At 62.0% G+C, this 22,809-nt stretch overlaps 1 protein-coding gene across 5 annotated transcripts in view; it reads right to left on the reverse strand.

The window, feature by feature from the left end:
* Window positions 1-22,809, reverse strand: part of KDM4B (lysine demethylase 4B) — a 137,092-nt gene that overhangs the window by 85,962 nt on the left and 28,321 nt on the right. For 3 of the 5 annotated variants that reach the window (XM_087425684.1, XM_087425680.1, XM_087425681.1), the window contains exons 2-5: window positions 19,553-19,652; window positions 7,344-7,509; window positions 1,842-2,017; window positions 730-844 (exon numbers count right to left, since the gene is read on the reverse strand). In XM_087425684.1, coding sequence (XP_087281810.1) covers window positions 730-844; window positions 1,842-2,017; window positions 7,344-7,484 — 432 coding nt within the window. In that variant the 5' untranslated portion in view covers window positions 7,485-7,509; window positions 19,553-19,652. Of the gene's footprint in view, window positions 1-729; window positions 845-1,841; window positions 2,018-7,343; window positions 7,510-18,971; window positions 19,051-19,263; window positions 19,411-19,552; window positions 19,653-22,809 lie in introns of all 5 variants that reach the window. The other 2 variants (XM_087425683.1, XM_087425682.1) reach the window with 2 other exon arrangements.

Below are 22,809 nucleotides of genomic sequence, written 5' to 3' on the forward strand. Positions count from 1 at the left end.
GCCCCGCGCAGAGCACACCCAGGAAAGTGTTAGGCTAGTGACTCTGAAAGTCACCCCAGAAGATCCATCCCAGGGTTATCAGAGACCCCACAAACGTTAATTAACTGGCCCCTAAAACCTACAGGTGCCCCTCAAACCTCCCCCGCTCCGCCCCAGCCCCTCTCTGGGGCGTCTGCGTCTGGCCGACGCCCTGGGACAGGCCCGGAGCCCGAGCAGCAGAGGCCCCTCCGTCGCCCCGGGTGTCTCCGCACGGGGACCAGACGCGGTGAACCCAGCGGCAGCCTGACCAGCTGAGAACTCGGCTCCCAGGCTTCCAGGAAGGTGGAGTGACGGGAACTCGGGGAGAACAGTCCTCGAGTAACCGCGCATGCAGGAGGCCCCAGGAGGAGGAACGAGAGGCCCGACAGCACCTTTCGGGACCGCTCCGTGACAGGGCCGCGGAGGGCAGCTGCGGAGCGGAGGGGGTGGCCCCGGGAAGGCAGGGCTCTGCCCTTTGGTGGGAAAGATCCTGCAACTCAGAAACCACTGGCCTCCTCCGGGATTCCCCCCAGACCCGGCGCAGCTGCGACTAGAGCGCGAGCAGGAAGCCCGGCCGAGCTGTGCGCGCCACGTCAACTCCGTCTTCAGGACAAAGCCCACCCCACTCCTCCCCCACACCCGCCGTTCACCAGGACGCCGAGCCCCCGTCTCCCCAGACCCGGCCTGGGCCGCCGTGGGCCCGGAACTCACGTCGTCGTACAGGGAGCCGCTGATGTCGGCCCCGTAGATGGGCGAGACGAAGGTCAGGTTCTTCCAGTACTTGCGCTCCAGGTCGTCGAAGTCCTGGTGCCGCGGCGTGCAGTACCTGCGGGCAGACGGCACACGGTGGGCCGCGGCGCACAGCGTGCGCCCCATGCTCGCGGCCCAGAGGCGTGGGGCGCCCGTGGGACACACCACGTGAGGGGCCGGCTCAGACTGCCGCCGTCCCCGCCGCTGTCCCCGGGGAACACGGACGTGGGCCGGGTAGAGGTGGAGGGCATCCACGCCAGGGGCGAGTGTGGACAGGACGGGCGGGCAGGGGCCTGGAATGTGCCACGCGTCCCAGCTCGTCTGCCATCCGGGCCTCAAGACAGGACCCACGGCAGGGGCACGGGAGCTGGTGAGGAGACACAGGGCCTGGGACAGCGTGTGATAGCGCAGACAAGGCCCTGCCCTCAGGGGACACGTGTGTGTGAGAGCAGAGCCTGCGGGGAACACACCAACGGTTCCAGAGAGCCAGGGGGGCTGGAGCAAACAGGACAGGGAGGAGTAAACGGAGGTGGTGTCCGCACTGTCAGTGCCCACGAGTGTGTGGGTGACCCGTGAATGCGCCCACGAGCACACGGGAGTGTGCGTGAGTGTGCCCGCCTGTGCCACATCCAGGAAGCGGCACGCGGGAAGACGTGTCGGGAGCCCACTCTGAGGAGGTGCTGTCAGAACCAAGACGTCATGGGGGAGTGGGCAGCACTCCAGGGACGGGGACCAGGGTGAGCCCCGAGGGGCAGTCAGTGCCGCGGGCAGCGTGAGGTGGACGGCGTGGCCCCGGGCCGGGTGAGGGTGTGGATCTCACCCCCTGACAACTGGGGGACTCTGAGCACGGGGGTGCCGAGCCCCACCAGTGCCCACAGAGCGGGCCACATACACTGTGTGGGGCTGCGTGCGCCCCACTGTTTACCCCCACGGGGCCCTGGAGGACGGTGCTTCGCAGAGCCAGGGGCACCGAGGGCCCCACGTCAGGGGCACAGAGGCCTCAAAGGTGCGGGGCACAGAGCCAGGATGGGGGCCCCCTGCCCCCCCACAACTCCCCCCAAGCCGACGCGTACTTCTCACTGTTGGCCAGGCGGCGGTACTCGCCCACCGTCATGGCCTTCTTCTGGATGTTGTACTGCGTGAAGAGGCCCGACTGGCCGGTCACCACCTGCTGGATGGGGGCGGGGATGACCACGTCGTCGATGTCGTCGTATGTCTGTCGCGGCCGCCACTCCTTCGGGGGTATGATCTGTGGGACCGAGAGAGGGGTCAGCGGCGCCTCCAGGCGGGCACAGCGCTCGGGACCGGGCAGCGGGCAGGGGCACAGGCAATGCGCTGCCTCTCCCAGGAGCCCAGGGAGGGTCCCAGGGTCATGCCCAGGCCCACCACACGGGGCCACCCGCTGGGCTTGTTGCGCCTCTGCGCACATGGCCCACAGGCCCTACAGCCGGCCAGGCCGACCCCAGACATCTCTGCACCATCAGAGAGGGAGCAACCTGGTTGGCGGGGCATGTGTGCCCCCGCCTGGGGATGGACCCTTGCACTGGCACACGCGGGCTTTGTCACAGGCGCTCTGCCGCGGCGCCCTCCGGCTGTGGACACCGGCACTGCGGGCCTGCTGAGGACCAGGCGGACAGCCCCGCGAGCAGAGCCGGGAGGGACAGGGCGACACTCACGCTAGGAGCCCTGCCCCACGGCCACCTCCCAGAGCAGTCGCAGCTCTAGGTGCCGGGGAGACAGCGGAAAACAGAGAGCGCGGCCCTGGCGGGACTGACACTGCTGGAGAAGGCAAATGCTCGATTCAGGTTAGACATGAGGGACTCCGCAGGAAGGTCACAGGTGTAAGGACTAAGGAGAAAGCATGGAGAAGGGTGGGGGAGGGTGACAACTCCAGGTGGGTGGTGACCTGAGAAGGTCACCTCTGAGCCAAGGCCATGTCACTGCCGCCCACCCCCCGCCAGCAGGCGGTCTCTGCGCCCGGACCGGACAGGTGGCAGCTCTCTGCCCCTCCCCACCCCTCTCCAGGAGGGGACACTCAGGGCCGGCAGGAAGGGCTTGGTGTCTCCCCTGGCCCGGGCAAGAGGGGTGCTGGGTCCAGGCCAGGAGAGAGCAGGCCCCTCACAGACACCGTGCTCAGCTGGCTGGGGCTCAGGAAGCCCCTCCCGGCCCCTTCACCTCCTCGTTCCCTCTCCTCTGGTGGACGCTGACCTCTGGGCTGGGCCGCGGGCCTCCCGGGCACCAGGCACACTTCTGTGCAGGCCCCACCGGCCAGCACGGGCTGGTCCCTCCCTGTCCAGGGTGGGTGTTTGTGAACCCCAATCTCCTTCTAGGCCACCCAACAGCTTTGGGAAAAGGACCTAAACCAACCCGTTTTCAGTGCATCGGCCGTGAACCCGGGGGAGGCTGAGCCCTCGCCCTGCTCGGCCGGTGAGGGAGACCACCGTACTGATGCCTGAGTTTTCCCAGCTTCCAGACGGCTGAGACCCATTCACCACCCCAAGGATGCGCTGTCACGTGGGTGGGAGAAAATGTGCTTGGCAAGAGAAACGCTTTTCTCCGGCTGCCTGTTGACAAGAGGACGGCGCTGCGTCCAGTCCGCACTGCGAGGCCTCTTCACAAAATACACACACGGAAACAACACGGCAATGAGGAGAAGGCAGGGGTCTCACAGGGGCATCCTGCCCCCAGGGGCACGGGGCCACGTCTGGGGACGTCTGTGGCTGTCACACTGGGGGAGCCCCTGGTATCGAGTGTGGTGGGGCCAGGGATGCTGCTCAACCCCCACAGCGCCCAGGACGGGCCCCTCAGAGAATAACCTGCCCTGATGTCAGCAGTGCTGGGGGCGGGGGGGACCCTAATTTAGAGTTAAACGGGATGAGCCACCTCCTGGAGAACGCGACTGTTCAGTCGAGCCTCTCTCTGGGGACATCTCCTCTCCCCTGTCCGTGTCAACTGCGGCCACGGTGCCACAGGCGCCCGGGTGCCCGTGTCTGGGGCAAGGCCGCGTGACTGCAGGGCCCCGGGGTCAGCCTGCCGGCCGACAGTCTCCTTCAACTTCAAGCAAGAAATCTGAAGAGCCAGGTGATAAAGGAAAACACTCCAGGCTGGAAATAAAAATAAAAGGGCCTGCGCCGCAGGGACGTGCGACGTTCTCGTGGAGAAGAGCTTCTGGGACGAAGGCTCCGCGACCCTAGGCTGCTTCTGAACACAGGCGACGTCTCCTCTTTACAGAAAAGCCTGAAGCTCCTCTGCAGGAAAGAGCCAGGGACCAGGACGGACCCCGTCTGCCCCCAGGTGTCCCCCGAGGGACAGGCCTCACCCTCCAGGGCCAGCAGACGCAGTCCACCCCCGAGCCCAGGCAGCAGCAAGATGAGCAGACCCATGTCTCCCGCACTCTCCGCCCCCAGACGAGCGCCGGGGCTCCTCTGCGCCACCACCATCCGCGGGCACGGCCGAGTGCGGACACCGACGGCCTGGGAGGGACCCGCGGACGCACCCTCAGTGGCCCTGAGAACCCTCCCTCGACGCTCCTGGGGGCGACCTCGCCTGGGCCGGAGGGACGGGAAGGCCACAGCCCAGTGAAGGAGGTGGCGCCAGGTGGGCAAAGCTGGCAGCGTCCAGGCAGCAGGGGCCGAAGGTGTGGGGACTCGCAAGAGGGCAGGAGTGAGGGGCCAGCCTCTGCCCCCCAAATGCCTCATCCCAAAGCCACTCTGCAGGTGGCCGGCCTGGTGCTCAGAGGAGCCGGGCACTGTCCGGCTGCAGGTACTGACTCAGGACACACCCGAGCACTGGGAAGGGCACAGAAGCACCCTGACCCCCTACAGGACCCCACGCTGTCTCCCTGGGGCCCTCCCGCCCCGGCGCTGCCCCAGGGGCCTGAGAGGCCCAGCCCTGCTCTGGGAGGCAGGGACACAGCTCAGCAGCAGCCCCCAGGGCAGGCGCGGAGCAGCCAAGGAGCACGACGGCCACCGCACAGCCCCAGCGTGGCCCACCTCCGGCTCCGGGCCCCGCTCTGGCTGCGCCTGCTGAGTGCCCACCCCACCCACCTCCACCAGGCCCTTTGCGGGGACCAGATACAGCTTTGATGAAAAAGGGAACCCGCCAACACACACATACACACGCGCGCACGCACACACACACGGGCCGTCAAGGCTGATAAACCAGGGTAGGGGGACGCTCCTGTCCGCAGAGCTCGCTCAGGCCAGCAGGACACCGGGTCCCTTCTCCGAGGAGGCTGCAGCCCTGAGGCCGAGGCTGCCGTCTGAGAGCGAGGGTGCCAGGGCACATGCCTCCCCATCCCCACCTGTCCCCACAGAGCGGAGGGGCGACTGGAAGCACTGGCACCACATCCTGCGAGGCGGGGGCACGGCTGTGTGCGCACGTGTTTGTCGGCGTGACTGTCACCGCCAGGATCCCTCAGCGACTGTGGGGGCCGCTTCCCCGCCCCCTTGAGCACAGAGAAGCCCTGTGTCTGCCCCCACTGGCTGCCCCCTCGGCCGCCTTCAGAAAGAAGTCCCCATCCGAAGGCGACTGCCAGCCAGAGACAAATAAAACACACTTGAGAAGAGTGAGAAGGAGTATGGGGCAAAAGGCAGAGGGAAAACACACCTGAAAACACCCTCCTCACAGAGAGATCACGTCCGCACGGTTTCCCGTTGACTCAAAGAAGTTAGGGAGAAACTGGTCCACTGGAACTGAAAGCTTAAAGCTCCAAGGAGACGAGGGAAGGAGCAGAGGGAAGGCGAAGACGTGGGAGAGACCAGATCTCAGGAGGCCCCACGGACAGAAGGTGCTGGAAACGCCGGGGCCAAGGGCCCGCCGGGAACCCGGAGAGCAGACGAGAGCAACAGAAACGACGGGGTGGATGTAAAGGTGCCTCCTGCAGAGCAGCCACGAGACTCACTCGTTATCCACCCTCCCGGCAGGAAGGGCGACTTGAGTCTGAAAGCAGGCGGGGGCTGCGTCCTGGGAAACGTGCAGGCAGGACCGTGACGTAGCCAAAGGCGAGCGAGGTCCCCGATAAAGGAAGGGCCCCCCGCCCCCACGGCCCCGGGACTCGCGGGCCTGAGTCTCCCCACCACTGGGGGTCTGTCCGAAGTGTCACCTGACAGCGGACACCAGCCGACGGGCAGCGGGCAGAGTAGCCCCACGCAGACCTTCAGAACCCGCAGGAAGCCCAGGCTTCCAGAGCCTTCTTCGAGATGCCCAACCTCAGCCGAACGAGACCGGGCAGAGAGCCCTTTACAGGGAGAACTGAAGCTGAGAGGACGGGGCGGCGATGGCGCCCGCCCGGATGAAACGTTCCGTCGTGTCTGCGCTGTCACAGTTTGCAGGGAACAAAACCCAAGAGGGCAGGGAGAGGAAAAAGACACCGCAAGCCCACTGCTCTCTGGATCTCCACGGCCAAGACGGAAGGCAGGGATGTAACCAGAGAGGAAAGACTTCAGGAACAAAACCAACCACGCCAGGCGGGGGAGGGAGGCGGGACCCTCATCTCCTCCCGGCACCAGAGGGGGCCGACGCCGGCTCGGGGCACAGCAAACCCAGCCCCAATCCGCCTACCACCCGCTTTTGTACAGCCTGTGAGTGAAGAACATTTTGTTGGTTTTTTTCGATTTTAAATGGCTGGGGGAAAAAATCACAAGAGCAGCAGCAAATTTCGGGACAAGTGCAAGTTCTATGAAACTCACATTTCAGGGTCCATAAATAAAGTTCTATTGGCGCACAGCGTGCCCTTGGTTTAAGGACTGTCTACGGTGGCGGACCTGAGAGGTGGCGACAGAGACCGCCCGACCTGCAAAGCTGAAAACACTTACTATCTGGCTCCTTGTAGACAACGGTTACCAAGCCCTAAGAAACAGAGAACTAGGTAGCGAGATAAAGTGACTGTCACACAGGAAGCAACCAGAAGAACCCAAAACAGATGATGAATCTTCCAGATTCTCTGGCGAGCAGGGCCGCACACACGGGTCCACGTGAAGACGAAGAAACACAGCCTCCATCTTCCAGATCTGTTACGTGTGCAGAAGGGTGTAGGCGGCCGTTTATGTTTAAAAGCAGCACGGGGCGTGCTTGTCTGTCTGTCTGTCCTCACACACGTGCAGATCGGGCCGCGGAAAGAGACAGGAAACTGGCAAGGGGGCTTCCAGGGAGAGGAGCTGGGGGGGACGTCACTCTGCCCCGCGGGCCGCCTGACCCTGCCTCACACGTGCACTGCGTCTCAAAACAACAGCTGTTTAACGGGGAGACGCTGACACCCTTCTCCCCCAGGTGGGTGGGACTCGCGGCCACGCTGCGCCCACTGTCCCCTGAGACTGTGTGTCCCCGCCCCAGCCGGCCAGCTCCCGCAGAGACAGGGTGGTGCGAGTCACTGCTGAATTCAGTGCCCAGACCAGTGCCTGGCACAGAGGAAGAACTCCGTCACGTTTGCTGATAAACGAGGTCACAGTGGCTCAAGGAACAACTTGACGGGGGACACGCAGCCTTAGGCCACGGCCGCACTGGGACCCGGGGCCCCAGGACATGTATGGGGTGGAGGCTGTGCGACGCTGCGCGGGCACCAGGACGTCACCCACCTTGGCCAGGCCCGCCCGGTGGGCTCCCTGGGACTCGATGTAGGCCACGTATTTGTTGAAGTCCTTAAATTCTTCCATGGTTGGCCGGAACGTCATGATCTTACAACTGGGGTTCTGGGCCCCGTGGTCCTCAGACCCCATGGCTGCAGCCGGGGGACCGCCACACCTGCGAGGGGAGACAAGAGAGCGTGAGCCTGTCAGCCCCGTCACCATGCCGGTTCTCCTCTCCAGAACACACTAGAAAACCCGCGGCCCCAGAAGACCAGGGCTGCGGGCCGCGCGGCTGAGCCGGGGCGAGGGAGGGGACCGGGAGCGCCTTCATCACTCTGCCTGGCACAAAGGATGACATGACTTCAGCTAATTAAAGCCAGCAGCGTCCTAGTTCTGAGCCAACGCGACACCGGAAGCCCAAGCGCTAATTTTAAACCAGGGCCTCGGAAATAGAAGCTTCCTTAGCAGGGACTCGGCCAGGTCACTGGCGTCAGCGTCAGATGAGCGCATCCCCCGTGAGCTGGACACCCGCGCGGCAGCGGCACGTGGCGGCTCTGGAGGCGAGGGAGGCTCTCCCGCGGCGCGACCCCGAGGGCAGGGGACCCCTGCTGCAGGCGGGCCCACCGTGAGCACCGAGTGTCCCTCCAGGACCGGCCTGGCTGCTGTCAGCGGAACACTGCCCAGGGACCCAAGGGCAGCCCCCAAGGCGGGAAGCCAGAACCAGAACAAAGCCCGGCCAGCACGGCTCGTTCGCCGAGATCCGAGAAGCTCCGGGTCGCCCCGGTTATAACCAGGCCGGGGCGTTTCGGCACAGAGGGGACGGCGTGGCTGAGTCTGCTCACCCCGTGACTCACGGCTGCCACCTGGAGACAACATGGGGACTGGGGCTCCTCTCGGTGAGGACGCGCAGGCTGGAGCCGCCCCCTCCGTCCAGGGAGTTAAGGGGACCCAGCGGGGCGGCTGGTGGCCCACCCCAAGCAGGAAGGGGCTGGGTGACAGACTCCAGGGAAGGGTCCCTGCTGGCAGATTAAATTCTCCAAACTCGGGTCGAAACACCAGACTCAATCCAGGATTTGGAAAACGTGGGCACCCAAGGGCACACGGACCCCAGAACCTGGAGGACAGTTAACCAAGTCCACCCCCCACCCCCAGAGTGAGCTGGGCGATGAGCAAGACAGGCAGGAGCCCTCCAGTGCTCCAGGGCTTCTGGTCGCCAGGACACGGACCCCACTCCCCAGGTGCGCTCCCCCCGGCGGGCACTAGAGGGCAGCACGTGCCCAGGAATCACCGCTGAGGCCCGCAGCTCCCTGGGCCCATCCCAGGCCCCGCCCCCGACACCCCATCACATCCCTGGGGCGCATGAGGCTGGGGCAAGGGGACAGCAGCTAAGGCCCCGCTCTGACAGTCACGCTCCCGGCTGGACTGCGGGTGACGGTCCCCAAGGGTCCTGATCCATGAGGGTCACTGCTGCGTCCCATGAGCACAGCGAGTCTCGAGGCTTCTCCTCGCGGGGGGGCCACGCGTGCCCGTGACGGCCTGTGACGACAGCTCTGGGGCGGGTCACAGGGAAGCACCATGGAACAGGGGTCTATGAAGGGGAGGGCTGTCACAAACCCCACTCTGGAGCAGCAGGCACTGCCCACCCTGGAGGCTGCCTCACTGGGACCACCACGCCGGCCCAGCCTGGCATCCCCACCCGTGGCCAGGGCCTGGCACCTGATTCCCCACCCACCACCCCACCCGAGCCCCCACCCACTTGCCCTCTCCCCTCCAGCCCGGACTCAGCCACAGGGGACTCACTCAGGGCCCCGCTGCATGGCGGCTCACAGACAGCGAGTCTGTCCTGGGGGCCTCACAGCCTGGGGCACACCCCGACCCCGATACTCTGGTGAACCTCCACATCACGGAGGACACGTCACACGTAACAGGCCCCCGGCCTGTCCTACGTGTTTTACGTGGAGACTCGTCCACTCCGCACAGGAACCCCGTCTTTCCCAGTTCACGGAGGAGGCCACGGGGCCCACGCGGGGAAGGCACGTGCCCAGGCCCCACGGAAGGTAGGTGACAGGGTCGGACGCCCAGCCAGGCTCTGCCATGACCGCCTGAGTCTCCCGCCCTGGTGGGTCACAGGCGCAGGACCCACGTGCACCCACAGCTCTCATCTTCAGCTCAGCCGGTCCTGGCCGGCTGCCTGCTTCTCCTCCCAGCTGGCTCAGGTGTGGCCTACAGGGCACAGGGACACAGGCCCCTCGGAGGTCCCCGAGATGAGCTGTGTCCCCTCGAGTAGAGCCTGCCCACCGCCCAGCCACCCACCCGCCAGGCACTGTGGGTGGGAGATGGCACCGTGGGGCACGCCTGTCTCCTCCCCGAGACCAGCTGTCCCGGGCAGGGCTGGGCAGCCCCAGGGCCCTGCGCACACGAGCTCTCACATCACAGCCACGACACAGAGATGGGACAGCAGATGACAAGACAGCAGGGAGAGTGTTCTGCGCACACACGCTGGCCAGACGGCTTCGCTCCAACCACCACCACCATCCAGATTCGGCTCAGCGGCGGGCTGAGAGATTTTTTTCTTGTCTTATATTTCTGCCTTTTGCAATGAAAGCTTTTAGTAAGTAAATTTAAAGAAGAAAATTAAAACGGTTTATAATCCCAACACTCCATAACCCGTGACATGCTTTTTGAAGGAGGGCAAATAAAAATCCTATCTGCACATATTTAAGAAATAAAACAGGAATAAAATAGGAATTTGACTAAACGCCAGCCCTGGGCCAACCTTCTGGTTTTCTGGAAATGGGAGGAGGAGGACCAAGGGAGAGCCCCTATGAAGGAACTCACGGAACAGTCCAGAAAGAGCCATGTGCTCTTTACAAGACAGCGCCATGCCAAAAACATGGGGCTCTTACAACTCCATAATAAAACACAAACGGCCCAATTAAAAAGTGGGCAAAGGACTTGAATAGATGTTTCTCCAAAGCAGACAGACAAATGGCCAAGACAGACATGAAAAGATGGTCCACATGTTCGTCATCAGGCAAACGCAAATCAAAACCAGTGAGGTACGGCTCACCCACACTAGGACGGCCAGCCTGGAAAGGACAGAGAATGACAAGTGTTGGCGAGGATGCAGAGAAATCAGCACCTCGTACATTGCTGGTGGGAACGGGAAACGGTGCGGCCGCTATGGAAACAGTCTGGAGGTTCCCCAAAAAGGTAAACGTCTCCTGACTTATCTCAGGGCCTCTTTGATTCTCTGATTACCCCAAGTCACCTCACAATCAGGCCTACAAGGTCTCTTAGAACCCTGGGGTGCGAGTGCTCTCGGGATGGAGCACAGGATTCATTTAAGCAGCCCATTCTTTCTGGAAATTTGTGTGCCCTTTAACCCATGATGGACTTAAGTTTTGAAGATAATTTTCCTCGATTGAAATGCTTCTCTCATCTACCAGCACAACCGTCATCTCCAGCATTGTACATTTCACCCTCTTGTTCACATCTGTGATCTAAACAGAGTTGAAACGACGGGTTTTACTGCCTTCGTCACTTTTGTAAGATGGTAATACAATTACCATCTGACTTAGCAATTCCACTCCTGGGGGTCCACTCAAGAGAAATGAAAACGTACGTCCACACAGAAACTTGTACACAGATGTTCACAGCAGCGTGATTCACAAGAGTCGAAAGTGGAAACAAACGCCCATCAATGGACGAATGGATCCACACAACGTGTCCACCCACACACTCGAAGACGACGCAGCCATGAAAAGGGTGAAGCCCTGACACAGCCACACCGTGGCTGGACCGTGGATGGACCGTGAACACACGATGCTCAGTGAGAGAAGCAGACACAGAGGGATGCACGGTGTACCCCAGGCTAGGAGGTCTGGGCTTTCTTTATGGGGTGATGGAAATGTTCCACAATGGATGTGGTGATGGTTCCACAACTCTGAGAATATGCTAAAAACTGTGGAATTGTATGCTTTCAGTGGGTGAACTGTATGTGTGACTCATCTCAATAAAGCTGTTGCCCCCCAAAATAAGAGAGAGATGGGGGAGGGGAGAAGGAAAGAATGACGCTCTGCCATTGCAAAAGAATGAGTGGGGCTCCCCTCACCTAAAGAGACGAGGGAGACACTACAGCCCCGTGTGAGGAAGAAAGCTCCCTAAAGACATTCTGGGGACAAGCGGGGACTTTCATGAGACAGGATGTCAGACGACACTGAACTGCGGGCTCTCGGGACGCTGCTGAGGTCCGCAGGGGCGGAGAGTCAGACGCCTGTGACGCTCCTGAGGATGCTCCGGCAAACACACACACACACGAGTGTGAACACAGCAAGAGCCACGGGGCAGACGTCCACATCCGCCCCGCGGCCCTTCTTCCGCCGTGCTTTCCATTGGGCTTCTGCAGCCGCCAGGCGCGCCCCTTGTTGGGACCCCCCCCAGTCTCTGCTCGCGGGGCGCTGGGCGGCCGTGCGCGGCCAGGCTGGGGCAGAGGAGGCCCCGGGCTCAGGCCGCCAGCAGGTCCCTGTGGCGTGGAAGGTCCTCAGGCCCCGCTCCTCCCGCCCGCAGCCCACTCGCCGCCTCTGGGGCGGGGGCCGGCCAGGGGCCAGGCGGGTCTCAGGTTCTGGAGCCAGAAGGGGCCCCGTCGGAGACCCACGAGCACTGTCACAGAGCGGGGGGATGAGAGCTTCGCAGACAGATCAAGTGCACAGGAGGGCACCGGGGGGCTGTTTGGATGAAATTGAGCATCAAACATGAAGAGGTGCAAGTCACACAGAAGTCTGGGGCAGGAGAAAGCTCCAGGCAGATGGAAGAAAGCTCCAGGCGAGGCCAGGGAGAAGCAGAGAGGACAGCGAGGCAGAGCGGGGCCGGTGGGTGGGGAGGGCCAGGCTGGCGGGGCGTGCACCCCAGGGGGTCTGTGGGGACCGCTAGGTCGTTCAGAGCAAGGACACAGGCCCCAGCGACACTGCGAGGAAGCCCCCTCTGCCGTGGGAGACGAGCCTCTCCACGCGGGCAGGGCTGCCTCAGTCGCCTGGGCCCCGGCTAACGGTCGTCCTGGAATTCTGCACGCTTTACAAGGGGCCCCCGGGTCACTGCGGCCTGGGCCCCGCGGGGCCTGCAGTCGGGCCTGGCTGCGGAGGGCTGGAGTGGCAGCCGGGGGACAAGGGCAGAGCGAGGGGGACAGAGATGGTGAGAAGTGCGGGACTCTGGACGTGTCCCCAGGGCAGAAGCCACAAAACGAGCCGCAAGTGAGACAGGGGGAGCCAGGGCCCTGGGGCTCCGTCTCAGAAGCGGCTTGCGGGAAGGCCGCTGCCCCGCTGCCCGAGGGGCAGATGCGGGAGGCGCAGGCGGGTGGCAGAGGTCGGTGTGGACGAGACTGTGGTCAGCAGTGTAATGTCCCCCAAGACGGCCCCGTCCTACCCCCGGGACCTGGGACCGTGCTCCCTTCCACGGCTAAAGGGACTCCGCAGGGGGGCTTCAGTCAAGGACCCTGAGAGGGGGGAACCCTGGATTACCCGGGGCCCAGTGTCACCACAGAGTCCCTATGAGAGGGAGGAGGAGGGTCAGAGAGACAGAAGCAGAGGCTGGAGCGATTCGAGGAAGGGGCCCCGAGCCCAGGAACGCGGGCAGCCCCCCGAAGCTGAAAAGACTCAAGATCGATTCTCCGTGGAGCCTCCAGAAGCAGCCGGCCCTGCCAACACCCAGGTTTGAGCCCACACACTCACTCTAGACTCCGACCTCCAGAATGCAGACAACGAACGAGGGCTATTTCAGGTCACCAGGGCCCTGGTCATCTGTGACGCCAGCCATGGGAAGCTCACACGGAGATGAGAGAGTGTGTTTCTGAAACGCTCTGGGGTTTCAACGCACTCGGCCCCCCGTCCCCCGGGGAGACGCCCTCAGCACGATGGCATCGGAGCCCTCATCTCCTTGCCCGTCCAGCCCAGGCACCACCCCAGGTCCTGGCCACACACTCGGCCTGCAGGAGGCCCCAGCTGCGGGCCAGGACTGGGCGCCCCCCTCCATCCTGGCTGCTCCCCCAGACCCGCACCAGACCCGCCGCCTGTGCAGAGATGGGGCGACACCCGGAGCCGGGGTTTCTCCTGCAACAGAGGGGCGGCCTCCAGGGACACGTGGGGGGCCCTTGGCCACATCTGGGCGTGGAGGCAGCTCGCCCTGGCCCAGCCCTCCAAACCTCTCACGGAAAGAAAAGCGTCCCTTTCTCTCGGCTCCTCACTTTGAGGTTAAGAGCAGGCATCCGTACGTGCTAAAAACCACTGGTTCACGCACGCTAAATGGGTGAATTCTACAGCATGTGAATTACATCTCAATAAAGCTATTTTTTCAAAAAGGCATTTGCTCGGGGGATGCCGCATGCCTGGGGCCAGGTCCGACCCCTCGGCCCTCCTGGCCCAATGCCCACTGGCCCCTCGGCCTGACCATCGCAGCGTGGAGGGGCAGGACCCCGGCTGTCCTGGGCGGCTCCTCCTCACACCTGGGAAGGGGACGAGCATCGTCACCTCAGAGCCGTGTGACAAGAGGGTGACCGGGGCCACCCGCTCGGGTCTGGGCACACTGGGTCACAGTCACCCCGACCCAGGGCCACCCTCCTGGGCTGCTGTGTGTGCTGGCCCCTCACCGTGGTCTTCAACTCGGGGACTCGTGGGCTGGGCCGCAGGCAGGGATGCTGGCTGACCCCGAGGAGGCCCCCAGCCACAGGTACTGCGCTGCCTGGCCTGGTGGGGGCTTCCACCCCCAACAGCCGCCCCAGGAGCAGAGGCTCTCCCCCATCTGGACTCCGGCCTGCGGGAGCCCCCGGACCCGACAGAGGGGGTGCGCCGTGCCCTGAAGGCCACCCCAGAGGGAGGATGACAAACACCCCAAGGAGTGGACCTCCCCCCGCCAGGTGACGGACCCTCGGCCAGTGCTCGCCTGTCTGTCCTTCTGTCTGTCCAGGAACCAGAATTCAGAAACGAGACGACTGGCCAGATGCCCTTTTCTCAACAGTCGGTCTCATCCTCCTGACTGATCGGCCGGGGCTTGACTGAGGGTTTACGAGGCCCAAGGGCGGACATTTTCCAGAAGCTGAACGGGCGGAACGTGCAACTCTGAGGTTTGACAAGAACCAGCCTTTGCTCTGCTGGAAAGTACGTCCTCTGAAAACCCGGGACCTGGTGACAAAGCGTAACTGGCAGGGGACACCGCGTGAGAGTACGAGAGGCTCTGTGAGCGCAAACCTGACGTTCCCTGGGGACCTCGGCCTTCTGGGGGTGCCTGTCCCCTGGCCCGGGGGCGTCTCCCCACCCGCTCCCACCTCCCCCGTCCCGAGAGGCCTGGCCATCAGGTGAGGTCCCAAACGTCCCAGGGACTCCTGCCCAGGGACTCCTGCCCAGCGCGGCTCCTGCCCCGTCTCCGCGTGGTTCCTGCCACCAGAGCACAGTCCTCAATGGGGGTGACGACAGAGGGGTCCCCGCGCGGGGTTGCTAGGCATCAAGACGAATCCACCGCGGAGGCGGCATGCAGGCCCCTCCATTCCCTGTCCCCTGTCCCCAGGTGTGGGCCTGGCGCTGTGTCACTGTCCCGGGAGCCGCTCTGAAGGCCTCCAGCAAGAGGACATGGGGTTCCTCTCCATCCGGTTCCCCTGCATCCAGGCCCTCGTGCGGGGAAGAGGGAAGTCTGGTGGCAAAACATTCTCCGCTTTACACCTCTCTGCCGGGAGCACCACTCTGCCCAGGTTCACCACGCAGCACCGGGGTCATCTCGGATCTCATGGAGCCCACAGGCCGGGGACACTCGGGCTGTGACCACCTGCAGCCCAACGGTCACCACCGACCCCAGTGGCAGAGAAACCCTTGCCCGGCCTGCGCTCCAGCCCGTGGCGCCAGATCTGGGGCTGGTCGTGCCGGCCCTCCAGGGACCAGGAGACCAGGCCGCGGGAGCGCAGAGCCAGGGAGACGGCGGCCACGGGTGGGCAGCGGGCAAGGGCCAGGCGCAGCCCCGGGAGGACACGCGCCCACAGAGGCCTGATCTGGCTCAGCCCCACAGATCCCACTGGACTGAAACGCCACAGGGCGAGAGAGGGACAAACAGGCAGAGCCCGGAGGCAGGAGGCCGAGGCCGAACGGCCAGTGAGAAACACAAGGCGGAGAGCGTGAGGAAGGCGGCTCGGCTGGACAGGGCTCGTGGGGCACCGAAGGGCCAGGGCCTCGAGCACCAGGCGGGGACTCGGGGACACGCCAAATCCAAAAGGCACAAAGGAAGAACCTGTGCATTCCTGTCCTACGGCTGCTGTAATCAAGTACCACACACCTAGTGACTTAGAACATCGTCAATTTATCCCATAGTTCTGGAGGCCCGGAGTCCCACCCGGATGTCACCTGGGAGGAACGTTCCTTCTGGACGTTCCTCCCCATGTCTCCTGCCTTTTCCAGCTTCTAGAGGTCGCGTCCTGGGCTCGGGGCCCCTTCCTCTCTGCACAGCCAGCAGCGCACCGTCTCCCGTCTCTCTCTGCCTCTCACCCTCCTCCTCCCTCTGATGAGGACCCTGTGATGACACTGGGCCCCGGGAATCCAGGGTCATCCCCAGCTCCAGATCCTGAACTTAATCCCATCTGCACAGTCCCTTTTACCCTGGAAAGCAGCATATTCACAGCTTCCGGGGATTAGAACGTGGACATCTTTGGGGGACGCTATTCAGTCTACCACAAATGCCACGTGAAGACTCCAACATGCAAAGAAATAAGTAACAGCCGCCATGTCCCCCAGCCTGGAGACTGCTGCTGCGTGGTGCGCCTCGGCAAGACGAGCACACTGCCTGCAATCCTCAGACACGAGCAGAGTTTCTAGAAAACCAGAAACAGGGCCGAGCTGCACACAGTGGTCTGCAGCCCCCGTCCTCCCCTCAACTTGAACAGACGTGGACGGCGCCCGGGTCACAGAGCATGAAGAGCCGCCATCCTCGGGTCGCAGAGCGTTATGGCTCTCACGGGACAGCCAGTGGCCCGAGCGATGCGGACAGAAGCTGGTCCTGGTTGTCTGCCCCCGAAAGGACCTTGGCCTCATCTTCACGATGGCCCAGGAGTTCCTGCAGCTGGGTCCCGACAGGCGGGACCTCCAGGTCATGAGGACGATGCCTCGTTATGTCCCCAGACGTCAGTGGGGGGGCTGCAAGACGAGCCAGGAGGCATGAACCGCACGCTTGGCTGCGTGACAGCCCGGGAGGTCCTATCACCCAGTGCCCCGTCCCCGTGCCCAGGGGAGCTAAGCACGGGGAAAGCCAGGCTTGGCTAATCCCAGAGCTAGCGCGCGCCGCCCCGGGGACCACGACGATCAGGGCCACACGGGGCTCATGGCGCCGGCCCACAGAAGCCTCTCCTATGCTGCATGAATAGGCCACGTGGGGCAAACCCTGGTGAGTACCGTGGTCTGAGTCACCACCTCCGAGCAACTCTCAACCGAGGGGGCTGTCCTAGCTCAGAACCCCATCCTCCCTCCTAGTTCACGACACTCCCGGAGGCAGCGCCCCGATCGCCTTGACGTCACAGCAGGGCCCCACCCCAAGCCCACGACAGCAGGCGTCTTTTATTAGCCGGTACACGTCACCCGTTTGTGCTCACAGACATAAAAACGGGTGTCTAGGTGTGGTTTTTCGTTTTTTTCTTTTTTTACAGTGTAGGAAAAAGCCACCAGACCTGCAAAAACAGACCCAGCAATATGTTGAGGAAGAAGACATCCTTACAACTCAGTAAAGAAAGGAACAAGCAAACAGCTGGGAGTGGGAGGAAGGTGGGGAGAGAAGCCCAGCTCACAGCTCATCCGGGCCCCGCCGGTGAGCACGGCAGTCCCTTCCACCCGGCACTGTCCGGCTCAAAACGGAACCCGTGCAGCCCTCCGCTCAGATCCTGCTTGGAATCAGGAATAGGTTAAGTGGGAACTGTTCTGAGACGTTTCTTCCGAGTCACAGGAACCCTCACACACGGCTGGTGGGAATGTGAGCTGGGGCAGCCGCGTGGAAAAGTCTGGTGGGTCCTCAAGCGGCTAAACACGGAGGTTCCATCTGACCCGGCAGCTCCACTCCTGGGTGTCCACCCAGGAGAAATGAGGACATGTGTCCACACAGAAAGTTGTTCATGAATATTCATAGCAGCATCATTCATAACACCCAAAAAGTGGGAAGACCTAAACGTCCATCGATGATGAATGTATCCACACAACATGTCCACCCACACACTGGAGTACAAGGCAGCCATGAAGAAGAGTGAAGCCCTGACACAGGCACACTGTGGACGGACCCTGAACACACGACGCTCAGTGAGAGAACCAGACACAGAAGGACACACGGTGTGTGATCCCCTTGATGTGAAATGTCCAGAACAGGCACATTCACAGACAGAAAGTGGGTTCGTGGTCGTCAGGGGCTGGGGAGGTGATGGGAGTGACTGCTTAATGTACAGGGTTTCTCTATGGGGTGATGAGAATGTTCTGGAATTAGATAGTGGTGATGGTTGCACACATACTAAAAATCACTGAATTGTCTACGTTAAAGGGTGACTATTACGGTATGTGAATTATATCTCTATAAAAATTAATTCTTACAAAGTCCAAGGCAGCCTAGTTGGGACCTGCCAGACCAGAGGAAGTCCATCTGGTTTGTCTTGAGGACTCTGACCTCCTTGAACGCCCGAGGCCTTTTGAAGAAGAAGCCCATAATCTCTTTCATTTGTCTCCCACAACCCCCCAGAGAATGTTCTCGCACCTTCCAGACCCTGTGCTCGGTTTCTCCAGCTGTAAAATGGGTTGGTTGATCGAGGGAGGTGATAAGTCAGGAGAACCTCAGCACTCTTGTGAGGGATTACTAAAAATTAAGTGCTCAGGGCAAGCTTTGTACTCAGAAGGTGTCACACTGATCTGAGCCCGAAGAGAGTAAGTGACTTTTAGAGAATTGACCGTCTCGGAACGAAGCGCGAGCTTTAAGGACAGAGGCAACTCTTTAGAAGGCACAGTCAGAGATGACCATCTCCAAACCAGTCCATCCGGCCCCGCCAGGAACAAGCTAGCCTAGACCGGGGGTGGCACACCTTCTCTGGACAGGACCACAGAGTAAATATTTTCAGCTTTGCAGGCCACACAGTCTCTGTCGCAACCACTCAGGTCTTCCACTGTGAGGAGGGAGCTGCCAGAGACAACACGTAAATGAATGGATGTGGCTGTGTGCCAATAAAACTTTATTTACAAAAACAGACGGTTGGCCGGATTGCTCCATGGGCCACAGTTTGCCAGGCCTGGGCTCAGATACATGAAGTCTATGCTTTAAGGAACAAAACCTTTACTTCCCCCTTCCAAAGGGGCACCTGGGCTCCACTGCGCAGCTCCCTGAGTTCCTAAGTCATGGCAGAACAGAAAAGGCCACGTTCTAGTCCACACTTGGCCCTCATTAGCCACGAGGCCTCAGACAGGAGCCTTCGTCCAAGATCAACACTGAACACGAGGCAGCCTTTCTCGGGCCACCAGAAGCAGTCAACGTGGGCCAGCCAGGGAGCACACGGGATGTTCACCCACAATGACCGAGGCGCCCCCGCCCCATGGGTGTGAGTCGGGAGGTGACTAGGTTGTTCCCTCTTTTCTTACGAGTGATCACCTTGGGCCACCATCGGAGGTCAGCTCTGTCAAACCCTCTGTCCCCGGTTTATTAGGAAGGTGCAGGAGACGGTAGACACCTGGGTTGGGCAACGAGATTCTCTTAAAAGCATTCTAACACTAGTCCTCTATTTTTAGAGACACCCCCCCCCCGATGTGACTGGTCACCGCTTCCAACAGGGCGTGGGGTGGCCTGAATATGCCCCTCGATGAGCCCAGAAGTGGCGTCCCACCCAGGGCCCAGTCCACACGACACAGACAGGGCAGCTCGTCCTGGGCGATCCTGGCATCACCTGAAATGCACAGTGGTTCTCAGGGCTTCTAGAAGTGAGGGCCAGGCGTTCAGACACTGAAGGGTGGCAGTATGGACTGGGGAAGACACGTCCAGCAGAACCGCACCCAGAGGAGTCCAGGCTCCTCCGTCCAAGGGCGTCTGGACCCTGCACACCCCAGAACTCAGAACCAAACAGGGGCCAGCTTCTCCCACCAGCGTGCAGACCTGACAGCCAGCCCGGGAGGAGGCTGCGGCCTTCAGGGCCTCGGTCTCGTGCGGCCACCTGGGCCCAGGACCCAGGCACTTACTTTGAAGTTCCTGGTATGGCCCGGGTAGCCGAGGCTGCGATGAGAGATGCTCCAATAACCGGTGAGGGTTTCTGTTGGGTTCCAGCAACAGTGATGGTTCCTAAAATGCACAAGATACAAGCTCGATTAACTAAATTAATTGCATGCTTAAGTCTTCATTCCGAATCACACCCCGACCCTGCTGCGTGGAGCCTGAGAACACTCGCCTTCATTCAGACCTTCCCAAATCCTCGCCACCCAGCAAGAACACGAAAATCCATAAAGATAAGCATTCTCCCCATTAACGTCTTCCAGTGACTGCCCACTGGAGGCTCAGCTCCGAAAAACCAGTAGCTGAGGAAGCCAGAGCCTCCATGACACAATCAATTAAACCAAAGAAGCTTCTGGAAACCTTAAGGTACAGTCAGCGACTACGAAGCTGACGAGAAGTTCTGCCTCCTCTGAAACCCCACAGCCAGAGAAGGCGCCCTCAAGGAGGAAAGTCGTATGGACACCACCACATGGCGGCCGCCATCTACACCCCGGGAGGCAGAGAGCACAGGGAGAGGGCCTGGCAGGGGCTGCGCAGACGCCGTCGAGGAGGGCAGGGTCCCGACCGGTGAATTTGCAGATGGGCACAGGGACACTCCAACACTTGTTGAATAGAGGCAGTACAAGACGCCCAACTTTGGGCGTGGCCCCAGGACCTTTGACAATCCAGCTGCCGCCGCCCCGACTCGCCCACCCTCCTCAGCCATTATCTTATTTTAATCTGGTTTTTAAAATTACTGGACGTGACCCATTAAATTGATGTCACTGTCTTTGAAGGTCACAGCCCCTGGGCTGACAGACCACAGCGAGCTGTGGAATTACTGGCCCTCGGCTGCGCGCATCCTCTCCTGGGCTAGGCGCACTGCCGACGGCTCCCCGCACCAGCCCAGCTGAAGCCTGCCCGCTCCACAGCCCTGCCCTCGGTAAGACCTGGAGTGCCAGGATCTGACTACCCGGAATCTGTGCACGTCACCGTGGCCGGCAGAGTAACGGCCCCCAGGATGCCCCTGTCCTAATCCCCACAACCCGGGACTACGCGCTCTTCCCCGGCAAAAGGGGCTGCCTGCGCAGAGGGATTAACGACCCCGAGATGGGGGAGGACCCTGGGTTATCAGGGGGCCCAGTGTCATCACAGGGTCCTTAGGAGAGGGAGGAGGAGGGGCAGAGGCAGAGAGGAGACGTGAGGTCAGAGGGAAGCCCTGTGCAGAGGGAGGGAGGGGCCACCCGCCCAGCATGCGGCGCCTCTAGAAGCTGGCGGGGGCCAAGAGCCTCCAGGAGGACCCAGCCCTGCCCACAGCCGGAGTGTCGCCCCGGGAGAGCTGTGTGGACGTCCGGCCTCCAGAGCTGTGATGATACACATGTTGTTCTAGGTCACGGAGCCTGTGGTCGTCTGTCACGGCAGCAGGGGGAGCTGACATGGCAGCTGCGACGCGCACGTCCCCAATTCCAGGGGCGGTGGGGCTCTCTCCACCGGCCGTGAGGCCTCTCTGCCCTGAACCGCCGCCTCTGTCTTTTGGTCACATCTCGGCGGGATCACGTGCCTCCCTTGTCACTTGTCACTGTCCCTTTGTCCCCCTCTGGACACGGGCCACCCCCACCAGCACGTGCTCTGGAAGGCGGAGCGACCACCACAGCCCAGGGTTCTCAGCGGGACAGACCCCAGGCTGCCGCCGCCCACGGCTGCCGGGTCAGCGGACTGTGGGTCCTCCCACTCTCGTCCTCTGGGGATGACGGCACTGACCCCAAGCCAGGAGGCTGGACCCTCTGGGGCTGAGGTCAAGGCCCGGTGCTCCGTCCACCCTGATCCATGTCCACCACGGACAAGGGGCCAGGCTCGCCCACCTCTACTGCTCCTTCAGGGGCTGCGGGCCCCCACGGCCAGCTGGACGCCACTCCCAGCTCTGGGGTGCCGGGATCGGGACTCAGACCCGGCCCCAGGCCCACTCGGCACAAGGCGGCCAGGGCTGAGAGACCAGAGGGCCCTCCGTGTGGGCTGTGCTGAGGGACAGTGTGGAAAGGGGAAGGAGAGACGTCACAGTGGGGACGCCTAACCAGCACCTCAGCCAGGGGACCACAGTCTACTTCAGCAGGGACAAGTCACGTTGGCAGCAGGACCCTGAGATGCTGGGGTGAGGAGGGTCCTCCTCCCGGAACCCGCCACCCAGCCCAACAAGGAGAAAATACCAGACAAATCCCAACTGGGGGACTTTCTACAACGTCCTGCCCGGTCCTCCCCAAAACCGCCAAGGTCACAGAGACAAGAAGGTGTGAGAACCCATCCCAGCCCAGGAGCCTAAGAGACGTGACGCCTGTGTGTCATGTGGGGTCCTAGGACAGAAAGGGACATTAGGGAGAAACTGAGGCAACCTGAGCAAAGGATGGACCGTAGTTAGTAAGGACACACCACATCGGCTCACTCATGGGGACGGACGTCCCGGCCGAATGGAGGATGGTAATCTCAGAGAAACCTGATGCTGGGTGGAGGAACGCTCTCAATTTCTCTGTAAATCTAAAACTGTTTAAAAAATAATGTCTAAGTAGTTTTTTAAAAAAAACACAAACCGAAAAGGCCCAGGCAGGCTGGGTTTGGTGACCTCACAGGGGGCCCCGGGATACCTGGGGTGCTAACAACAGAACTGGCGTCAGAGCCTGCGGGCTGACCCGAGGCATCAGACATGGAGGACGCCCCTGAAGGCGCAGTCTGCCCATTTCTCCTTTAAAGAGGCGCAGTCTGGGGGCCGGCCCCGTGGCTTAGCGGTTGAGTGCACGCGCTCCGCTACTGGTGGCCTGGGTTTGGATCCCGGGCGCGCACCGACGCACCGCTTGTCCGGCCACGCTGAGGCCACGTCCCACATACAGCAACTAGAAGGATGTGCAGCTGTGACATACAACTACCTACTGGGGCTTTGGGGAAAAAACAGGAGGAGGATTGGCAATAGATGTTAGCTCAGAGCCGGTCTTCCTCAGCAAAAAGAGGAGGATTAGCATGGATGTTAGCTCAGGGCTGATCTCCCTCACACACACAAAAGAAAAACAGAGGTGCTGTCTGACTCGCAGACGCCGAGCCGAGGATGCTGACAGAGGTGGCAGGCCCGGTGGCTTCCTCCTCTGCCCCCTCTGCAAGGGCAGCCAGCGGGGCCGGGCGGGAAGAGCCAGCTGTCCCCAAATGCTGAGGCACCAGGGCCGGCCGCTGGTTGGTGGCGTCTCTGGGGACCCCACAAGCCTGG

This window comes from Ceratotherium simum, chromosome 39, assembly GCF_057802395.1.
Source record: "Ceratotherium simum simum isolate JZ-2026a chromosome 39, ASM5780239v1, whole genome shotgun sequence".
Lineage (NCBI taxonomy): Eukaryota > Metazoa > Chordata > Mammalia > Perissodactyla > Rhinocerotidae > Ceratotherium > Ceratotherium simum.